The sequence below is a fragment of the Physella acuta genome, unplaced genomic scaffold (assembly GCF_028476545.2).
Source record: "Physella acuta isolate Inbredline_101_S28 unplaced genomic scaffold, ASM2847654v3 ptg000716l, whole genome shotgun sequence".
Classification (NCBI taxonomy): domain Eukaryota; kingdom Metazoa; phylum Mollusca; class Gastropoda; family Physidae; genus Physella; species Physella acuta.
Genome location: NW_026732234.1, coordinates 589,537 through 611,293, shown reverse-complemented (window position 1 = coordinate 611,293; position 21,757 = coordinate 589,537). Strand labels below are relative to the sequence as shown.

Sequence of the window (21,757 nt, the reverse complement as noted above, 5' to 3'; positions counted from 1 at the left end):
AATGATTAGGCTAATTTTTTTTTAAATCCACTGTTTATAAAAGAAACAAATCAAGCTAGAAACATTATAAGTGAGATGGTTTAGAATAATAACAATGGACCCAGTCTACAATTGATACAGGTCTACATAGGGCCTACAGTCTAGTAGTTTACAGTAGGCACCTAGTGTGTAGCTAGTATACTAGTGTGTAGCTGTCCAGAGTTAAGATTCTTAATGCCTTAATGCTTTCCCCTGATAAGCCGTGTGTGCTATAAATGATATAACATGACATCGAGGTGAGAAATGTTGAGGGGAGAGCAGTGAGAAATGTTGAGGGGAGAGCAGTGGGACTTTCCCCTTTGTTCTCCCTGCTGGGCCCTGAGGGTCAAATTATATAAGAAATACTATCTCTGTGGGGCTGGGTATCACGGAGGTGAGACATTTTCAGGGGAGGGCAGGACTCCTCTTTGGTTTTATTGTGGGCTAGATACAGGTGGGGGCAGCCATTATGAGGGTTGAACGTCAGTATTAATGTGTCTGATTACTTCCCTGCTGGATTCTAAGGGTCTTAAATTGTATAACATGCTACCCAGATTGGTTATTACCCATGGATTATATTAGCCGTTGTAGTGTGGGTTTTGTAGGAGTTAAGTGGTCTCACGTTTGCTACAGTAGATAACCTATAATATATTACTGCATTTAATCAGCTTCGTCTACTTAAACTCTAAACGCAAACGGTATTACTAACACTACAGTATTTTTATTTAGAAATTTCGGCCACATATTTATATTATCCACGAAACTGTCAATAACTGTATAAGAATCTTCAATTCCTAAGAGTTCAAGTTTTTTAACATATTTTTCCTTTTCCGCGGGCGCGATTCTTTACATACGGTGAACACGTCCAGTGCCCAGCACTGGTGAACACGTCCAGCGCTGGCGAACAGCTGATTGTGTTTACGTCTGATGTACACCACTGTGGCGGCGGTCGTAGGTATCACGTGATTTAGGTCACGTGTTTGCAAGGACTCTATACTTAATACTAAACACGATTATACGAAAAAAGTTTAGGGGAGATCACTCCCACTTACTTTTTACCTTGTATTTACCAAGACGAAACAATACTGCAATCAATATCTTCCAACAGAAAATTATATTTTTTCTGTAATAAATTATTTTATATTGTCAATATTTTTATAATATATGTTTTAAATTTTTAAAATAGCTATATCTTCTTTTAAATAATGTTTACTGCACAATAAGAGTCCAGTAAAATTGAATTGTTTCACTCATTTATTTTATTTTGATTGTTGGCACTAAACTGCTCTCCATTATTTAAAAACACAAAAGCTATAGGGCCACGGTCATGGCCGTGACCTCCTATTTCCAGGTTTCATTTATATTACCAGGCTTAATAAAAGTAATAATAATAGTGAAATGAAAAATAACTTCATTCCTTTTGTTACTGTTAGTTTCAATTCATAAGTAGATCTATGTGTGTAAGCCTACTTACTTATTCTTATTTTTACTATTGGCTAGGGTTTAGACCAATAATTAGATAGACTAGATCTAAACTTCTAAATAAAATAAAAGTAAAAGGCCCATTTTTTTACCATTTTCATTTTGAATTTTCATATTTTCAATTTTGTTTTTTTTTATGTTTACAACTACACATCTTAGATCTAGATCTAGACCTAGTAATTATTAAGATCTAAATCTAGTCTTCTAGATCTAGAATTAGAATCTATCTAGGAATCTACTAATCTAGCTGGCTAGTTAGCTAGGCCTACTACTAAAATGAAATACTGAACTAGGCCTGTGTGGTGTATTATATTTATTACGAAGTGACTACTCGGAAAAAGATTTTTCGCCCCAGCGTCTCCATTTAGTCTGCAAAAGATAATTCTGTGCATGCACAGTATCCTTAATAGCTGAGCTAGGGTTAGGGATATGGTTAGAGTAAGGGTTCTGATTTGTTTGTAAACACATGCATGCTCATTACTCATTACCATCGAAAACATCACGACGAAGTTGTAGTTTCACTCCATTGCGCATGTGTATCTTTTTCTGGCAAGAATCTGCCTATTCTATTTATTATTTTAAACCTAATCTAAAGTCTATCAGTCAGTAGACGTAGATTTAGATCTAGACTAAACCTTATAGTAAATCTAGGTTTAGTTGTAAGTAGTAGGCCTTCCTATAAAGGCCTAATACTTTATACTAGTACAACTAGATCTAAATATTTTAAATTTAGTTTTAGTAGTGCCTATAACTTTTCCTATAACACTAATAACAGTTAATGAGTTGCCATCCCCCGTTGTTTTATATTAAAATATTCGAGAAAGTTTAGGGGAGATCACTCCCGGTTTATTAGTTATACGGAGCAAAGAATAAATCAGTATTATCTTTTTAAAGTAAATATCTATTTGCTCATATCTTTACATTACTTTACAATATCTGAATCTTAAACTATGGAAAATAAAACCATTAGCCTATTAATAACAATTTCTTAAAATCAATGAAACAAATAAAATGAGCATGATATAATATAAGCATTAGATACTCTATAAATCTGGTCAATATACTTTGCATAGGGCGCTTTTATTTTATGTAGCCTTAAGAAAAATGATAATTTTAGAATATTTAAAAGCTTGATATTATAAAATAAAGGTTAAGCTTTTCATTATCACTAATACACACAACAAAAATTCAGTACATTGTTATATTTCAAATGTAGGTATGGCTTTTTAATAAAAGTAAAAAGAAATTACTTATCAATAATTTGCTAATTAGTGAAAAAAATATTTTTCATCAGTGACAAAATTTCAACTTTTCATTGCCTATTCTTTATAGATTTTATGAAAGAAACCTCAGCTAGATGTAACCATGGTGTGAAGTAGTATTTTATATTAGAAAATCAGCAAATTAGCTATGGCTGCCAAACCTTTTACTCGCCATGACGCAAGAATTGGAGAATTGATTACTCCAAGAGAGAAAGAACCCCATATTCTAAGTGTTAAGCTTGATGTCTACTATACCTTGTGTATGTATTTTTGTTAGAGATTTTTCATGCAGAATTTAATAAAGCTTTTGATAAACTATAGAACATAAAAATTATATTCTGTAATAAAACTGGATTAAAATATTATATTAGCTACTAATCTTAGCATGTAAAATTGCACATTTTCAAAAAGAGGAAAATTGAACCAGTTTAAGAAATCTGTTATTATGCATTCACATTGTCCACAATTCTTTTTATATCAGTAATACATTTTTTTCCTAGTGAAGAGGCAGATACTTCAATACCAAAGTCCAACTAGTGGTCTGTTTCCATCAATTGGGTCAGAAAAAAACACAAACAGAATAGCACATGTACGAGACACAATATACTGCGCAGTCTCTGTATGGTCTTTGTCCCAAGCATACAAGTAAGTTGTAGTCCAGCCTTAAGTGGATCCGGGGGATCTGTGTATTATGATGTTATATTTAAACCTCAGCTCAGATGTCTCCTGGCCATTCCAAGGAGGATGGGAAATTAATTAAAACACTATAGTAAAGTAAAATATTGAGGTCATAGCAAGATCTACTTTTTATGCCCTATTAACCATCAGTCAACCATCTGGTCACAGAAGTTAAGTTACTGCTTAAAAATTATAACTTTTTTCATATTGACATTTTTAAATGTTCACTCTTTAAATTTTTTTTTTTTTGATCAGCTTTGCAAAACATTGTCATTTTCTTGCTTTTTTTCTATAACTGAGTACACTAATCGCTGTGATATTTATTTCTCTAAAAAACCTCACAGAAAAATTGATGATGATCAAGGGAGAGCACATGAACTGGGACAAGCAGCTGTGAAAAGTATGAGAGGAATTTTACAATGTTGGATACGCCAAGCAGATAAAGTGAGTTCACCATAACAAAAAGGCACTTAGATAACTTGTAAAGATCATCGTTATATTTTCATGATAGGCTGAATATTAAAGCAAAAATTTTTATAATTCTGACCAAAATGTTTTGCAACAAAACAAACGCTAAAGACATAAGGATTATTGCATTAGTAAAGTGAAAGTTCTCAGATCATTCTTGTAATATGCACATTAATCTTAAATTAGCGCTATTAATCCACCTAAGGTATTTAAAACTGGTGTACTTCTGTGGTATATTTGTTTATGCTGGCATTCATTGAGAAATTAAAATGAAGGTTTTTTCAAATCTGTAGGTTGAAAAATTCAAGTCCAACCAAAGTCCTATTTTTGCTCTACATTCAACCTTTGATATGTTGACTGGTGACCCAACCTACAGGGATGATGAATATGAGCATTTGCAAGTATGTCCTGTTCTTCACTTAGCTCTGCCAAAGCATCCTTTTGTTTGGAATATTTTGTTTAGTCTGTTTTCAACAGTGTGGTAGTATGGTGGAAGGCATAGCTGTCTGACTAACTGCTGATCATTTTAAGATTTTTATCCTCAGAACCCCCTGAGCTATCCTCAGATACTGTTAAAAGTATAGCATAATTGAGCTTGGACATAGTTATTATAATAGTTCAACTACCCAATCAGACAATTGAAACACTACAAAAATCTTTAAATAAATATTTAAAGAGTAGGATCTGTAAAACTAAATATATTTAAATTAGGCCTTCTTTTTTTCCCCCTCATGCTAACATGGTTGAAATAAGACAAAAACTATACAAATGCAGGTTTGTATTTTGTCCATCTTAACAGGAATCAATTGTGCATTTTAATTTTACAAACAACCATGACTTTTCCTTGTTTTGTCTTTGTTGGGTAAAATGTTTATAAAAGTTAACATTATTTTAAACTTTGGTGATATTTCTAAATACAACAATTTTTACTGAAAATATATGCATGATTTTGAAACCCTTTTTTATTTTATAAAAGAAAATAAATCATGTGGACTTGATTGCTAAGTAACATTTGTATACAAAAACCAATTTATAAATACTTATAATTATAAGAACAGTGTTGTTGTTAATGGAAATTTTGCATGATTTTGGTACCCTTTTTTAATTTTGTTTAATAAAAAATCACTTGGTACTGATTTTTTGTCACTCATACCTGTTCACAGCTAATACTATGATGAAAACTCTTTAATTATTTGGCTTCACAAAATAAAAAATAAATTTTCAATTTAATTTAAAATGCGTTTTTTAAGAGTATAGATGGAAAAGAAATCAATATTCAATAGTCACTTGTAAATTGTGTATTTAAAAACTTTGATTATATCTACTTTTTTTTTTACAGATTGATGCTGTAGCTCTCTACTTGTTGTTTCTTAGTCAAATGATTTCATCAGGTTTACAGGTACTTAATGTATATACTTCATATTATAAGGCTTAAAAACAAAGCTTTGAAGTTTATAGAACATTTGAAAGAAAGCATGTAATAACATTGTGCTGCTTCTTTAAATCATTTTATAACCTCATTTTAAGACTTTTTAATTATACATATAATATTTGTATAAGGCCTTAAATGACAACCTTTTTTTTTAAAAGTAAACTTTCCTTAATGACTAAACTCTATTCTAGAATATAATTGTTGGAGATTTTTTATTGCTCTTATATTATGACTGATTTTACTATACAAATGTTTTTAGTGAATTGAACATTTATTTTATTTTCTGTTTTGACATTAAGCTTTAACGGTCTGGCTCTTCTATCACACTGCATTTATAGGTACTTAGTCAATAAACATGTTTTAAAAAAACTATAATCTTTACCAGGTCATCTACTCAACAGACGAAGTAAACTTTATCCAGAATCTAGTATTTTATGTAGAGCGAGCTTACAGAACACCAGATTATGGCATGTGGGAGAGGGGAAGTAAATACAATAATGGGAGTACAGAGATACATGCCAGGTATAATAGTAAAGTCAGCAAGGTGTTTTCAGTGCAGTGTGTGTCTTAACTCATACCTAAGATCTGTCTTTAACCTAAAAGAAATATAGGCAGAAAAAACAGTGTGATCCAGTATTGTTTTATAAGAATCTATTTGCATATCTTTTTTTAACTAAAAATAGCCAGCCAATTTAATTTTTCAAGTTTAAATTTTCCTTTCGAAAATTTAAATAAACTTTTTATCTAACCACTTCTTTAGAATATCAATTAAAAAAATAAAAGTATTTGTGTGCGATTTTATGTCATGGCAAAATTTATTACTTTTAATACTTTGTGAACTAAAAGTAGAACAAATGTTTTTGTCCAGTTCTATTGGCATGGCAAAAGCTGCGCTGGAAGCTGTGAATGGCTGTAATTTGTTTGGTGAACACGGTGCTGCTTGGTCAGTTATATTTGTTGATATTGATGCTCACAACCGTAATAGAACGATCTTCGAGACCATTCTTCCCAGAGAGTCCAATTCAAAGGTACCGACTTCATACTTAATAAAATTTACTGTTAATGTAAAGAAAAAAATTACATTACTTCACATAACAATTACATTAATTTGTTTTATAAGAGGTTTTTGTTTTTTTTTTTGCTTTTCTTTTGATGACTTTGTTCAGATATACATTAGGTTAAAGATTTGTGAAATGCTGTATAAATTGACAGAAGGGTCTAACAAAACTATTGCAACATATTACATTCCTAGAACACAGATGCATCTTTGCTACCTACGGTCAGCTGGCCTGCCTTTGCTATACACGAGGACGAAGTCCGACACAGGACAATAGAAAAGGTTACACGTAAACTCAAGGGTCATTATGGCATCAAACGTTTTCTTAGGGATGGCTACAAAACAGTTATTGAAGACAGGAACAGAAAATATTACAGACCTGCTGAAATAAAGGTATGGCTAAATTATTATAGACAACATTCAAAAATATTATAGACCTACTGAAATTTAGGTATGGCTAAATTATTATAGATACCAACAGAAAATAATACAGACCTCAATAGTAATAATAATATTATTAAAAAGTTGATTAATATACTTTTATACATCTTTAATTTTATTTCTCCTCAGAATTTTGATGGCATTGAATCAGAATGGCCTATGTTTTTTGTTATCTTGCTTATTGACAGTAAGACTTTTGTAGATACTCAGCTAAAAATGTACAGCATTTCAAACTTTTTAAAACCCTTTAAAAGCTTTTGTAAAAAAAAAAATCACCAAGTCATTGATTGCTCATCAGAAAAATATAAAATCAATTTTAGCACATATATATTGGCTTATTAAAATTAGAAACAGAAAACTGTACTATTTTTTGAAGCTCTAGTCAATTTATTTTCCTTTCTCTCAGGCATCTTTCGTGGTAATAAAGAAGATCAAAAATATTACCAGGAGCTGGTCGACAAAGTTATATACGAGTCCCCTGATGGTAATTAATTTAGGTTGCTTTTTTTTCAGTTTAAAATTATAAACACAAATTTTATAAAGTGTTTATGTTATAGTACTTGGTTAATTCGATTTTAATTAATGTTAAATTTACCTTAATCTAATAAAACCCTTAATTTTTCAAATATCTGTTTTAGTCTATTGAAAAAAGTTTCTTCTTTTTTTTTTGGCCTAGTCATGAATTATTGATCACTATATTTGTATGGACAAGGCAACCTACTGCCCATATCTGTATGTTTTCCTAGTCACCTACTGTCCATATTTGTATGTTTTCCAGGTCACCTACTGTCCATATTTGTATGTTTTCCAGGTCACCTACTGTCCATATTTGTATGTTTTCCAGGTCACCTACTGCCCATATTTGTGTGTTTTCCAGGTTGCCTACTGCCCATATTTGTATGTTTTCCAGGTCACCTACTGTCCATATTTGTTGGTTGTCCATGTCACCCACTGCCCATATTTGTATGTTCTCCAGGTCACCTACTGTCCATATTTGTATGTTTTCCATGTCACCCACTTCCCATATTTGTATGTTTTCCAGGTTACCTACTGTCAATATTTTTATGTTTTCCATGTCACCCACTGCCCATATTTTTATGTTCTCCAGGTCACCTTCTGCCCATGTACTACTATGTGCCAAAGAACCTGATAGAGCAGGAGAAGATGGTACCTGGCAGCCAGGCCAAGGTCCCATCACTGGAGGGGACAACAGCAGGGGTTTTCATGTGGGGGCAAAGTTTACTCTTTATTGCCAAACTTCTGTGTAAGTTTGTCCACTTTGTATAGCACTTTAATACTTACTTTAAAACTTCTTACCCCTACTCTTAAAATAATACAGTACTAATCAACTGTCTAGTTTTTCATAATTTTATATTTTTAAGGAATTTTATTTAAAATATAAAAGTAAAAAAGAAATAAAGAATTCTCTTTAGACTTAGTGATCCTTTGAGCAGATGAAGTAGAGTTCATATGTTTCTTTACCTCATCACCACTTTGCCCAGCCACCTTTACTTTCCCTAACATAAGTCCTGTACGTGTCAGAGCTGATTATACTCAGGGCTGTTCTACTGACTTGGACCCGGATTCGAACTCGAGATTTCATGGCTGCACCCTAGTGCTCTACAGCTTTAAAATGCATGTTCCCTTAATTTTGTTCCCTTTACCAAAACAACATATTTGCAACCAGTCAGAACCCTTCCTTCCCCATATAAGCATGATGCTATTTATCAACTACCCTAAAACAGATTCCTCCTGTGTTGTAACCACACCAATTAATTAAGCCAGCTTATTATCTTCCAGCTGATGGTCTGCTGGGCATCAACGACCTGGACTGTATACGGCGCCACCTGCCTGCCACAGAGAGGCCCACATTTAGTGCTCGTTACTCCAAGTTCCAGGTAACCTCATCACACCAGCTTGCACACTTCCTACCTGCATTGCTTACATTTAACATGAACAGTTTAATGCTTTTTTTTTTTTAAATGTATAGAAACTAACGTGTAAAGTATGAACAAATGGCAGTGATATCTGTGGGAGGGAGTGGAGTGTATTTGGAAGTCTGTTGTTCCCACTCCATACGGGATAGTGATTTGTATTAAGAGGGTTTTGTAATGTAGCCTGAAAAGGGCTGTATTGATGACTTGGCATGTAGCAAACATTTATCTTCTCTGTATAAGCTTGTCTTCCACATCTTATGGAATTTATCACACCTCATCTTGTGAGGTAAAATATACTCTATTCTTGAGATTTCTTCTCATTAAGGTTTTTACTTTGTATATGTTTGACAAAAATCATATTTTCATCTCCTAAATAGGCATTAAGTTAAGCATTGCATATAATTTAAAACAGATATATGCTAATTTACATTAGCATTTTATTTTTGCTCTTTGCGGCTACCAGTTGTGATTGAATAGAAAATCATTTATATTTTCGCACATAATGTCAATAAAATCGTTAACAAAATAGTCGAAGTAAAATTTCGGACTATATGTAAAAATCAGATAATTATCATGTGAGAACTAATGCTGATCGTCTTGGTGAAATCTTCTAGCACAGGACAGCTGATGTATGTATGTTTTGTATGGTCCACTGCTGGGCATGCTGTAGTCATCTGTCTCTGCTCTGTGGAGCTTTCTTCTCACATCTCCTAGTCGTTGTAACCCTATAGCTGCCATTGTTAGCCATGAGCTTGGGAGTCACGCTGTATGTCAGTTGATGCTTTGACTAAAAAAATTTCTTGTTTTGCTCACGTTTTAAATATTTTACTTAGACTAACCTCCTGAGTCCACTCGCACATTTAATGCACTTGGCTGTTGACAGATATATTTCGCCTTTTTTTTTTTTTGACTGCATGACTTTTTATTACTATAAAGAATAGCATTTTTAAAATGCTTTATAAGCAGAATCTTGCTGGCTTGCCCAATCAGAAGATTTATTCATTAACAATTGAACTTAAACTTATCTAGAAAAAAATTTGGTCCTTAGAATATTAATTCAAACATAACACTGGTTTTGGACTATATTTAAATTAAATCACTATGTGTTTTGAGAAATGTACGATTAAAAACAAAATAAATCATTTGACCAAAGAAACTCCCAAAGTATATATGTGTATCAGCTGAATCAGACTGTTGTCCTGTAGTTGTATATCTCAGTAACCTGGTTGGTAGATATTTAATTAGCTCTTTGTAATTTGTTGATATATCTCAATAGCCTGGATAATAGATGTTTAATTAGATCTTTGTAATTTGTTGAACTAGCTCAATAACCTGGTTGGTGGATATTTAATTAGCTTCTTGTAATTTACTGACATTTTATTTCCTAGGGCCAATTAGTTGACAGAAGACCAAAATCTAATGCAAAGTCTAAGGTTAAAAAAGTGTTACCTTGAAATAATTTTTGAAGGTCTTTTGTTCATATTTTATTGAAAATTGAAGTTAATGCATCTTTTAATTTTAAACTAAATTTTCTGTGCATGGAGCTTAATAATTTTTTAAAATGCCTAATGTTTTACATTTAGCACGAAGTGTGTTAATCAGCATAAATATATTGGATTCTATTTGGTTAGCGATTGATACATCTAAATTTTTTAAGATGAATAAACAACTAATATAAGCAAACTGTTCATTAATATTTTGGGATCCATCAAAAAATAATTAAACTGTATGTGTTATTGTGTTGTATGTTTATTTAATTTCATTTTTTACATTGAATATCTTTTATAAAACTTTCTATCTATAATCTGCCATTTGCAAAATGAAAGATTATCTTGTTTTGGTTAAACTTTATATTCGTTCAGGATTTGAGTCACTTTGTTAAAAAATTGAACCATTTAAACCCCAAAAAGGTAATGCCCTTGATTTTATATAAAATCCCCAAAAGTATATTCTTTCTGTTGCAGGAGTATGGGATTAAGGTGAATTTTTTTCATAAGGTCGCTAAACCCTAATATTTCCTTTATTCTTTCATCAGGGGCCACGAGGCCCTGATAGTTTCCTTATTATTTTATCCACTTAAGATTAATTTATCTAGACTCTAAGAAGTAAGTAATACAGATGCAGTTTGGTTAAACGTTAAATATTTATATAACTACTGTAAATGTATATTGTATTGTTGTTATCAAACTTAGATTTGTATTTATCAAGAGGTTATTGTTATTCTACTATTGTTTAAATAAGAAAACAATATTTGAAAAAAAAACACTTTATCCATTTAGATCCCATTTAATATGAAAGCAGTTAAACTATAGAGAAAAAGTAGAAACCAAAACTTAACATTTGTTTAAATAGATGTAGACCTGTATTAGGCTAGAATTGCTTTACTAACACATTACCTTTTCTTTTCTTTAGTTGCTTTTCTTTTTTAAATTTTATTTTAGCTGTGAACTCAACTTTCACAAAATACTTTACCTATGTTTTAATTTTTTTTAAGGAATATATTAATGCATAATAAAAACCTTTAAATTCTCTTACTTCTCATGGCTGTATTTGAACTCACTTTATTTTCTAAAGGAACTATAGTAAAAATAAAAAGTTGGTCTGGCGAGAGCATTTTCTAAACAGATTTATAATTTTTTGCAAGTAAAATAGTTATTTTACATTAGAAGTGATTATATTGGGCAAAACTGCAAAACTTCAATATTATTGCTTGGAGGAAAAACCAACAGTGCAGTGTATTTCTGTACCCCACATTTAAATTACTTTAGTTTTGAAAAATATTTTAGTTACATGAGTATTTACTGAGGGTTAAATCAATTAATAACTTTAATGAATTAGTATAATAAAAGTATTTCCATTATAAATTAAAACTAATTTAAACATGCTGAGTTTTCTAGTTCTAAATGCTGCTTTAACTAGCCATCCTTCTTGAAAAGCTTCCTTAATATTAATAAAGTTTTAAATTTCAGTTTAAAATATATAATCTTGAGGAAATATTCAAATATTATTTGTAATACTTGCTTTTTAACTGAGTTATTCATTTAAATTTTACTCGAGCAAGATGGCTTTTTAAAGCAAAAAGCATTTTAAATTGAAACAATTTTTTTATGCTAAAGTATTCATTTCTAATCAGCTTTTATATCTGCATCCTTTGAACAAATTTACAACAATAATAACCATTTTTGTTTTAAATTTTTTATTCAATGAACTGAGGAAGTAAAAAATGATTTAGCTTATTTCATTACCAATAATTTATTTGGAGCAACAGTGTTTCAACCAATGTTAGGGCTTGTTGTGGGTGAGGCCATTATTGTGTGTTGCTAGAGAAATAGGTACATGTCCTTTGTTGCAGTGTGTTTGATTAAGAATTTCATTTTGTTGTTACTTTGTTACTTGGGAGTAGTTGTTGCTGTCTGTTACTGTGTGTTGCTAGGTATTTAGTTGTTGCTGTTTATTACTGTGTGTTGCTAGGGAATTAGTGGTTGCTGTCTATTACTGTGTGTTGCTAGGGAATAAGTAGTTGCTGTCTGTTATTGTGTGTTGCTAGGGAATTAGTGGTTCCTGTCTGTTACTGTGTGTTGCTAGATATGTAGTGGTTGCTGTCTGTTGCTGTGTGTTGCTAGATATTTAGTGGTTGCTGTCTGTTTCTGTGTGTTGCTAGGGAACTAGTGGTTGCTGTTTGTTTCTGTGTGTTGCTAGATATTTAGTGGTTGCTGTCTGTTTCTGTGTGTTGCTAGGGAACTAGTGGTTGCTTTCTATTACTGTGTGTTGCTAAGGAATTAGTGGTTGCTGTCTATTACTGTGTGTTGCTAAGGAATTAGTGGTTGCTGTCTATTACTGTGTGTTGCTAGGGAATTTGTGGTTGCTGTCTGTTACTGTGTGTTGCTAAGGAATTTAATTAGTGGTTGCTGTTTGTCACTGTGTGTTGCTAGGGAATTAGTAATTGCTGTCTGTTTCTGTGTGTTGCTAGGGAATTAGTAATTGCTGTCTGTTTCTGTGTGTTGCTAGGGAATTAGTGGTTGCTGTCTGTTGCTGTGTGTTGCTAGGGAATTAGTGGTTGCTGTCTGTTTCTGTGTGTTGCTAGATATTTAGTGGTTGCTGTCTGTTACTGAGTGCCATTTGATCCTAGGGCACAGCACCAGACCTGGTCATCCAGATAGTTCTCATCTCTGAGACATCCAGGCTGCAGCAGCTGCTTGGGACGTACGGCATCCAGACACAGACCCCACACCAGATAGAACCCATCCAGATATGGTCACCTAAGGAGCTCACCAAAGCTTATGAGTACCTGGGAATCAACAAAAAACTGGGAATAACTGGTCGGCCAAGTCGGCCTTTTGGCGTGCTTAGCACTTCTAAAGTAAGTCGAATAGCTCTTACTTTTGTTAGAAATAAATAAGTAATGTTAGCCTTTTGTTGCATGTAATACTTCTAACATGTTTAAAAGTCCAAAACCTCAATATACATTCACTTTTTTTGTAAGTTACTGCAACTTTCTAAGCTGAAAACAATGCCTGCATCTCTTAGGTATTTCGTGCCTGTGGCAAGACAGTGCTTTGCTATCCATTACTTTTTGAACTCAGTGATTTCTATTTGGCTCAAGACATTTCTCTCGTGATGGATGATTGTAAGGTAAGATTAGGTGTAGGCCAGGGGTAGATAACTCAAAGGTTCTAATGTAATCTTTGTCAAAGGCAGAGCTAGATAACTCAATGGCTTTAATCTTTAATATAAGGCAGGGAAAAATAACTAAATAGCTGTAAGGTAATCATTGGTGTAGGTCAGTGATAGATAAGTCAGTGAGTGAAATATAAGCTAAATTGTAAAGCAGGTACTTAACTCATGACTACGAGGTATTTTTTTCTGGGTAGAAATCAGCACTGTAGGTGATACTGTAGACTATGTGAAACTAATGCACTACAGTAACTACTTTTAATTTCTTTCAGAATGATCTGGCATTTCTGGCCAAGTGCTGGAAGTTGTCTGGTCGACCTACCTGGTGCATGGTCATCAGAGAAAATGCCATACGAGGACATAACTTTGTCGAGTTCCTGGAACTTTTGTCTCAGTTTAAAAAAGGAGACGTTGATGGCATCAGAGTTCGAGTTGGTCGACTGCAGGTAAAAATATTTATTGACATTTTGTAAAAGCTCCTGGAACATTTTGTGAAGTTTTTACATGATTTGTATCAGAGTTGGTTAAGTATTTTATTTAATCTTTCCTGGAACTTAAATCACAGTTTAAGAAAGTTAGCTTTCTTAAGGCTACATTAAGTATCTGAATCTGAGAAGAAACTGTATTGCCAATGATAAGTCAATGGTCTTTAACAAAAGATATCAGCTGTAGTTTGAAATAAGAACGTTTTTGTTTGTTTTTCAGTCGTTTATCTCATCTGCTGCCGTTGAACACCTTGACTTTTTAAATCTCTTGCCTGACCCAAGCATCTTCAGCCCATTTGAAGAGAAGACCATGAAAGCCAGCTTCAAATCTTTAACTGAGATACCACAGTTGGTCGCACTAGAAGAAGAATCTTTTGTCAATGAAACAGTAATTTTGATTCTTTTCTATTCTTGATCCTGTATGATTTTTATATTATTTTATCTTTTTATTTTTAAGTATTTGTTTTTAAACTGTAGTTTGTAGCAGCAAAAAAAGATGTTTTTATTTTTTATTTTTTTAACTACTTCTCTTCATCATAATCTTTTTTGTCAATGAAACAGTAATTTTGATTCTTTTCTATTCTTGATCCTGTATGATTTTTATATTATTTTATCTTTTTATTTTTAAGTATTTGTTTTTAAACTGTAGTTTGTAGCAGCAAAAAAAGATGTTTTTATTTTTTATTTTTTTAACTACTTCTCTTCATCATAATCTTTTTTTTTTTAATTAAAGATATGAAATCAGTATTTTATCTCTGTTGAGTATACAAAAAAATTCATAAAAAACGTTTTAATAACAAGCTTTTATGTAATAATGCACTAAAAAGTAGAAAATAAATTATACACTATTATTTAAATTACTATAAAGAAAAGCGTGGGTCACTTTAGTACCGATTGGATACCTTTACTAATATTTGAGAAGAGACCCACGCTTTTCTCTATAGTAATTTAAATAATAGTGTATAATTTATTTTCTACTTTTTAGTGAATTATTACATAAAAGCTTGTTATTAAAACGTTTTTTATGAATTTTTTTTCAGTACTTTACATGTTTTATTTACAATAGAGTTACATAACTAAAAACCATTGCGCGCCTACTGAACGCGATGGCGCAGCTATTGAATGTATTGTGATGGCGCAGCTATTGAACGTGATGACGCGTGTGGTGTGGTTGGCTAGACATGCCTAATAATTCGGTCCAAATTTTAATTAATTCATAAAAAATTAATTAGGCATCCAATTAAGTCAAATTTAGTTTCAGATTGCATTGTCTTCATGTCTTGACCCACGTGCCAACTTTGAATCGTATCGGTCAAGTAGAACTGTCCGAATTTTCACTCCTGCGTTTCGGTCTAGACAGACTGACGACAGACAGAGGAAGTGAGTTAAATAAAAGCTTGTAAAAATATGACTTAGCTGTTGTGTTTATTGAAGTTTTGTTCCATTGTGTAGAATCTGCGCAGCAAAACAAGCCCGGAGCTGATGAACTACATCAGCTCAGTGTCTGGTCTCAATACTCAGGTTACTCTACTGAAAATATTGTATGAGCGTGAAGGTCCTTTCTTCCCTGTGGAAGGCAGCACAATAAGGTAATTGTCTTATTTATAGTAAATAACTTTTTAAACATTCCCTGTTTAATTTATTCAAAATACATTTAAAAAGAGAAAAAAATTTCTCCCATGAATGAAAATTTTCTCCAAAAATGTAAATATAAAGCAAACCCAAAAAAAATTAGGTTTTAAAATGTATTAAATTATTTCCTTGAAATTTTAAATCCATCCTTGAAAAATATGAAAATTTCTTGAGTCATTTTCTTGCAATTTCATATCCATCCTTGAAAAAACTGAAAAATACCTTGTATTGTTACCTTGCTTTTGACAGCGAAAATAAATTCCAATTTTTTAAAAAAGGATTCAGATACTTCGGTTTTTAAAAACTAGGATTGTTATTATGTTGCCACTTTCTTAAATATTTAATATTGAGATCATCTTTATTCCATTTCTAGCTCCAGATACAATAATTAATTAAAATTAATGCCAGTGTTTAATTATCTGACCAGTGAAAGACTAGAACGCCTGATTGACCGGGCTGGAGCTTACAAAAACTGGTGGGCTGTCAGGATGTGTTCCGCACTGCTGGGTAAACTGGTGGACAGTTTGGCTCCGTCAATCACCAGTATGCTTGTCAGGGGAAAGCAGGTTAAATAGCTTTTTTGAAATTATTTATTAATTTCTAATTTTTTCAAATTATTTTATATTTTTGATTGTGGTAGAATACCTGAATAAGTTACAAATTATAAAGGTCATAACAGTGTTGTTATTGACTTGATATCTGTAGGATGTGTATATATCTAAGCTTTTCTTTAGTCATATGATTAATATGATGTTGTGTGCAAGATACAATTTTTAAGGGATTCAGCAAAAATATGTATTTTTAAACTCTTTAGCATAAAAAAATAGTTTGGTCACGTCATAATTACTGTCTTTGTCAATATATTTACATATGTTCTGCTATTGCCAGATGACAGTTGGTGTGTTTGGCCATGAGGAGGAAGTCCTGGACAAGCCAATCAGCCCAAATGAACTCAAAAATATTCTTTACTCTAAGTGTCTACCCTATGATGTGTGCCAGGCTGTGCTTCAGCAGGAAATTATCTTGGCAATAGGAAAATTGATTGCAACCACTCCTGAGCTGTTTGAGGGAATATTAAAAATACGAATTGGGTAAGTTGTGGGAAATGTTTGGAGGAATATAATATTCCTTAGTGCTAAAAGTACTTAAGTCACAAAAACAACATTTTGAGATAAATTAGTTCAAAGATTAAAATTTGCTATAAAACATTACGTTTTTATATTATTTGTTTGTTTGGAGGAGCAACTTAAATAAATTCTTCAGTATTACTAGATCTATTTGTTTAAAAGATAAAGTTAAACTAGAGGAATAACGATCAATGTGACTTAAGGACTTTAAGCACTAGGTTCTTCAATTTTTAAACATGTTTGTATTTGTTCAATCATAATTCACTGAAAAGAGGAAAAAAATACAAAGTTGTTACTGAAACTCAATTTCTTGTTAAAATTAATTGGATTTATAATTTTTATTTAATTTAAATATATCGATGTAGTTAGTAAATGTTTTAGAATGAACCAAAAATGTTGTGTTACATTCAAACAGCTGGTTTGTTCGTGCCATGCAAGTGGAGCTACAGATGGAAAAGGATGAATCAAAGCATGAGTTGAGCCGGCTGTCTCCCCACCAGGTCAAATGTCTAGTCTGGTCAGTGCTGACCAAAAACACACTGGAGGCTGACTTCAGGTGGGTTTTAGTACTGATCCAGCGTGGAGTTTGGTTAAATGATCTGGGTTGTTCTTTTTAGTACATCTGAACAAATATAAGAAGTCAGGTTTATAATTTTATTTTGTCACATTGCCAGACATGCACCTAAAGTTCTGGTTGATCTACTGGGGAGGGGGTGGTTGGATTGTAGAGCTCATGATTGTTAATCCGAAAGTCTCGATTTCAGATCGTGGGCTCAATTCAGTAGGATGTTCCAGAGTCCACCCAGCTTTGATGGGTACCTGACTCACCTCAGGGAAACTAATGATGAAACAGATGAACTCTACTCCATCTGCCCCATGTGTCTTGATCTAAAAAAAATTCACTGATACTTTTTCTCGTTCTCAGAACCCCTTTCCAGAAACGTCAGCTGGATGGTGCCCTGAACAGGGTACCCAAAGATTTCTATGACAAGGTTTGGGAGATTCTAGAGAAAACACCTGGTGGGATCAAGGTTGCAGGCTATCTTCTTCCACAGGTCAGTTCATGGTACAATGGGTAACTGCTGCACTAGTTTAGAGGGTTAGTTACTGCACTGGTTGAAACGGTTAGCTACTGCAGTGGTTGAAATGGTTAGCAATTACAGTGGTTGAAATGGTTAGCAATTACAGTGGTTGAAATGGTTAGCAACTACAGTGGTTGAAATGGTTAGCAATTACAGTGGTTGAAATGGTTAGCTACTGCAGTGGTTGAAATGGTTAGCAATTACAGTGGTTGAAATGGTTAGCAATTGCAGTGGTTGAAATGGTTAGCTACTACAGTGGTTAAAATGGTTAGCAATTACAGTGGTTGAAATGGTTAGCTACTGCAGTGGTTGAAATGGTTAGCAATTACAGTGGTTGAAATGGTCAGCAATTGCAGTGGTTGAAATGGTTAGCTACTACAGTGGTTAAAATGGTTAGCTGTTATAGTGGTTGAAATGGTTAGCAATTGCAGTGGTTGAAATGTTTAGCAACTACATTTGGGGGAAATGGTTAGCAACTACAGTGGGTGAAATGGTTAACAGTTAGCAGTTAAAAAGCATTGCCGATTGTTGTACTAAAATGGGAATAGTATTTCATCACATTAAATATATTTTACTGTGGTGTTGGTAAGGGGGTGTTTAGGGGTATGGCCCTCAAAATGAAATAAGCTACATGAGATAAATCCTCCCACATACAGCTCACCACCACATAAGTCTCAACTGTGTGACAACATAATGGATGAACCCATATGTAACACAATTTGGTTGTAATTTCCATCATCCTGCTTAACAGTTAACAAATAAATTTAAAAAAACGTCACCACACTTTACTAGTGAACAATAATAAAACTATGATTGTTTAATATATGACTTCTTTTTTTTTCATTTCAGCAACCTACTCAGTCAGATATGACGATGTATGAACTTAACTTTTCCTTACTAGTGGAACAGATGCTGAGTAAAATATCTGACCCATCCTACCGCCAGCTCATGGTGGAAGCCTTCATGGTTGTGTCCACAATTCTTGAAAGAAATCCTGAATTGATGTTTCATCAATCAGCCAATATGGATAAGGTCTGTATTAGTGGATTTTGTTACTTTTAGTATGGGCAGGTGTGTCATGTCTAGTTTTTGGCATTTGATGTTTAGTTACTCTGGTTGTTGGAATTGCTTATGTTATGTTGATGTTTAGTTAGTCTAGTTGTTGGAAACTGCTTCTGTTATTATGTTGATGTTTAGTTAGTCTAGTTGTTGGAACTGTTTCTGTTATTATGTTGATGTTAAGTTAGTATAGTTGATTTAATGCATTTTAACGATTACTATGCATGATGAATTTTCTTCCTTTACATTCTACATTGATTTACATTGTTATTGAAAGTTTCTATAATTATCACATTTTGAAATTGAATAGCTTTTTATTAAACTAGGTTAGAGCTGTCATAATTTTACCAGTTGTATCTTTAAAAGGGTTATCAATTGTTTTTAGATACAAGAACTCAGAGTGAAGAGTTCAAATAATTTTTGTTGTTGCAGATAATTCAAGAGGCTTATGATGAGTTTCAGCAAGATCTGAACAGAATGGAAGGCAGGGAGAAAGAAGATGATATGCATCGCTTTTATAACACTCCCCCAAATGTACGCTATGGCACGACTGCCTACATTGCGAAGGCGGTCATAAAAAATTTACTTGATGGTGACCTGAGAGTGGTATCTGAAGATCTTTGTTCTATTGCTTAAGTATGGTACGCTAGATTGGACTTCACATTGCAGAATATTAGTATCAGTGTTAGAAATTATTTTGAAGTGGGGTTTTTTTTTACCCTAATTTTTTTTCAAATTTTTGCTTCATGAAGAATGAGTTCTTTTTAAATGAGTTTGCTTGAAGCAGAAATAATTTAGTTTTAGTCAGAGAAATTTTTCAAGTGTGGTTGGACCTATTTGCACTTCCCCAAAAAATTGTGTATTTGTATACATATACTTAGTTATTTATTAATGTTCCTTCCACTGATCAAATTTAGTGTTTTGATTCTGTAATACCCCTAAAATATAACATCGGTGGCATTACTAATTTTACAGCATTACCTTATACACTCATTTCCTTTTTTTCAAAAGCTTTTTTTATCATTGTAAAGTAACTTTTAACTACATATTTATACAGTTTTAAAAATATTTTTGTTGATTTACTTAGCGACATGATATGGCAGGTTCAAGGACTGAAAAGGGAGAACAAGATGACAACGGTTTGTTTTAAATTGCAGCTCTCGGTTTTATTGTTTTGATTTAGGGCCTAAAACATTTAATAGCTGAGACAGAAAATGTTTGTGTTAACTGCAAGTGTACAGTGAGTGAAAAGTTGATGTGGCCATTGTCGTGGGATAAGTCTATATTGCTTCCATTTTAAACATGACTGAATGGGAACCTTTTGCTGTAGCAGGGTGAATGTGAGCTCTGATGGCTACAGAGTTGTAACTCATTTTCTTGTGATGTTCAGAACAAGACGATCACAGCAGATCATTTGATGCTGCTAGTTTGAACCCTTTGAAAGTGGTCTCATTCATGAGTTTTTTTTAGCTTTGAAAAAAATATTGATATCTGTGTTTCTGTTGTACAAATATTCTTTTATTACCAAAAAAAACTATTATGGTACATTATGCATAAATCTTAATGGTGCGTTCACTTCTTACATCGATGTGATGATATCTGTGATGAAATCTTTCAGTAGTGAATGTTGTTCATAATACCTTTAAAATACTTTACAACTGATAACTTTACAGCAGTTGCAAAGCCAATTTTGACATATTTTTAAAAAGTCTTCAAGAGACACTAAAACAAACTGAACTCTGTAGTAATAAATCCATTTTCATATTTTTTTTCTTCATAGATGTGGTTCTATTTTTCAATTTTAATTATAGCAACTTTTTTCTATAAATATTGTATTTACTTTAATAACATAAAAAACACTTCAATTTTTGTACTAAGTTTGTTATTAATATGAGCCCAGTAACTAGGTTATAAACATGCTGTTGCTTACACTGGTAATGTGAATTTAAAATTGTCTGTTTTTTGGGTAATTAAAAAAACATAAAAGCAAGTTAGAATTGATATCATTCGGTCATGGGCTGACCTCAATTTACATATAATTGTGATAAAACTGGAATAAAACAACGAAATGAAACAAGAAGAATAAATATGTATTGATTCTGTGATACAAAGTGTGCAAAGGCACTCTCTTCTTTCTCTTACATTTATTACATATGCAAATTGCCTACTGAGGCTAAAATAGATGTAACTAGTACTGTTATGGATACTGTTCATTTTATTTGTATTCAGTTTATCATGCAGGGATTTCTAAAATGTAACTAATTGTTCCTAAGTTTTAAAATTTAGTCTTCAGGTTCAACCAAATTTGGTGCTTGCATGTGAATTGGTTATGTCTGAATATTCTAGTGTTTATTATACACTGTGGTTTAACTATTTCTCTTGAATACTATGGATCTGATCTGTTCCTCATTTTTACATAACAATGAGAATTTAGTGAAGAAAATATGGGGTGTGAAAGTAATAAACTAGATCCATGTGACTCTGGATTCATTGTGTTCACGTTTGACATCTAAAAGTTGTATAAAGTTTGTTAAAATGTTGTACAGATGACCCTCATGCTGGTGTAGTGAAGTAAACTGGAAGCAAACATTTCTTTCGTGTCCTTTTTTTATTTCTTCATATATTTTTTTCAATTCTTTAACTGATGACCAAAGAGTAAAAGATTCATTTCCATTTTCTGTGCCAACAAAAAAGTGCACCCAAGTTTCCTGACTGGACTATTCAAGTTTTTTATTTTAACTCAGTTCCTCCTCATGAGAACCAGTTAAGTGACAACATTTATGGGAGACTGTGTCTTGATTTACAGCATGTGTTGAACTATACATAATTAATCTGTGAAAATTGATTATTTTGCTGAAATCAGCTCTACTAATGGGATTTTGTAAAAATAGGAAATGTTAAAGCTCAGTAGTTGAGTTTAAGT

At 32.5% G+C, this 21,757-nt stretch overlaps 1 protein-coding gene across 5 annotated transcripts; it reads left to right on the top strand.

The window, feature by feature from the left end:
- Positions 1-1,355: 1,355 nt before the first annotated feature.
- On the top strand, positions 1,356-21,425 carry LOC131949834 (phosphorylase b kinase regulatory subunit beta). Of its 5 annotated transcripts, none has more exons than XM_059311842.1 (26): positions 1,356-1,464; positions 2,833-3,022; positions 3,263-3,407; positions 3,785-3,884; positions 4,202-4,309; positions 5,248-5,307; positions 5,726-5,862; positions 6,209-6,368; positions 6,593-6,790; positions 6,968-7,025; positions 7,245-7,322; positions 7,947-8,102; positions 8,639-8,736; positions 10,740-10,754; positions 12,905-13,135; positions 13,303-13,407; positions 13,722-13,895; positions 14,155-14,322; positions 15,387-15,523; positions 15,994-16,132; positions 16,455-16,657; positions 17,109-17,249; positions 17,619-17,748; positions 18,625-18,807; positions 19,267-19,475; positions 19,922-21,425. In XM_059311842.1, exons 2-25 carry the CDS (start codon positions 2,911-2,913, stop codon positions 19,468-19,470), a joined length of 3,240 nt encoding a protein of 1,079 aa, XP_059167825.1. In that variant the 5' UTR covers positions 1,356-1,464; positions 2,833-2,910; the 3' UTR covers positions 19,471-19,475; positions 19,922-21,425. The 5 variants fall into 5 exon arrangements, with proteins under 5 accessions (XP_059167825.1, XP_059167822.1, XP_059167823.1 ...); XM_059311839.1 differs by lacking the exon at positions 10,740-10,754 and adding an exon at positions 10,638-10,685; XM_059311840.1 differs by lacking the exon at positions 10,740-10,754 and adding an exon at positions 10,164-10,208.
- The last annotated feature ends 332 nt before the right edge of the window (positions 21,426-21,757 follow it).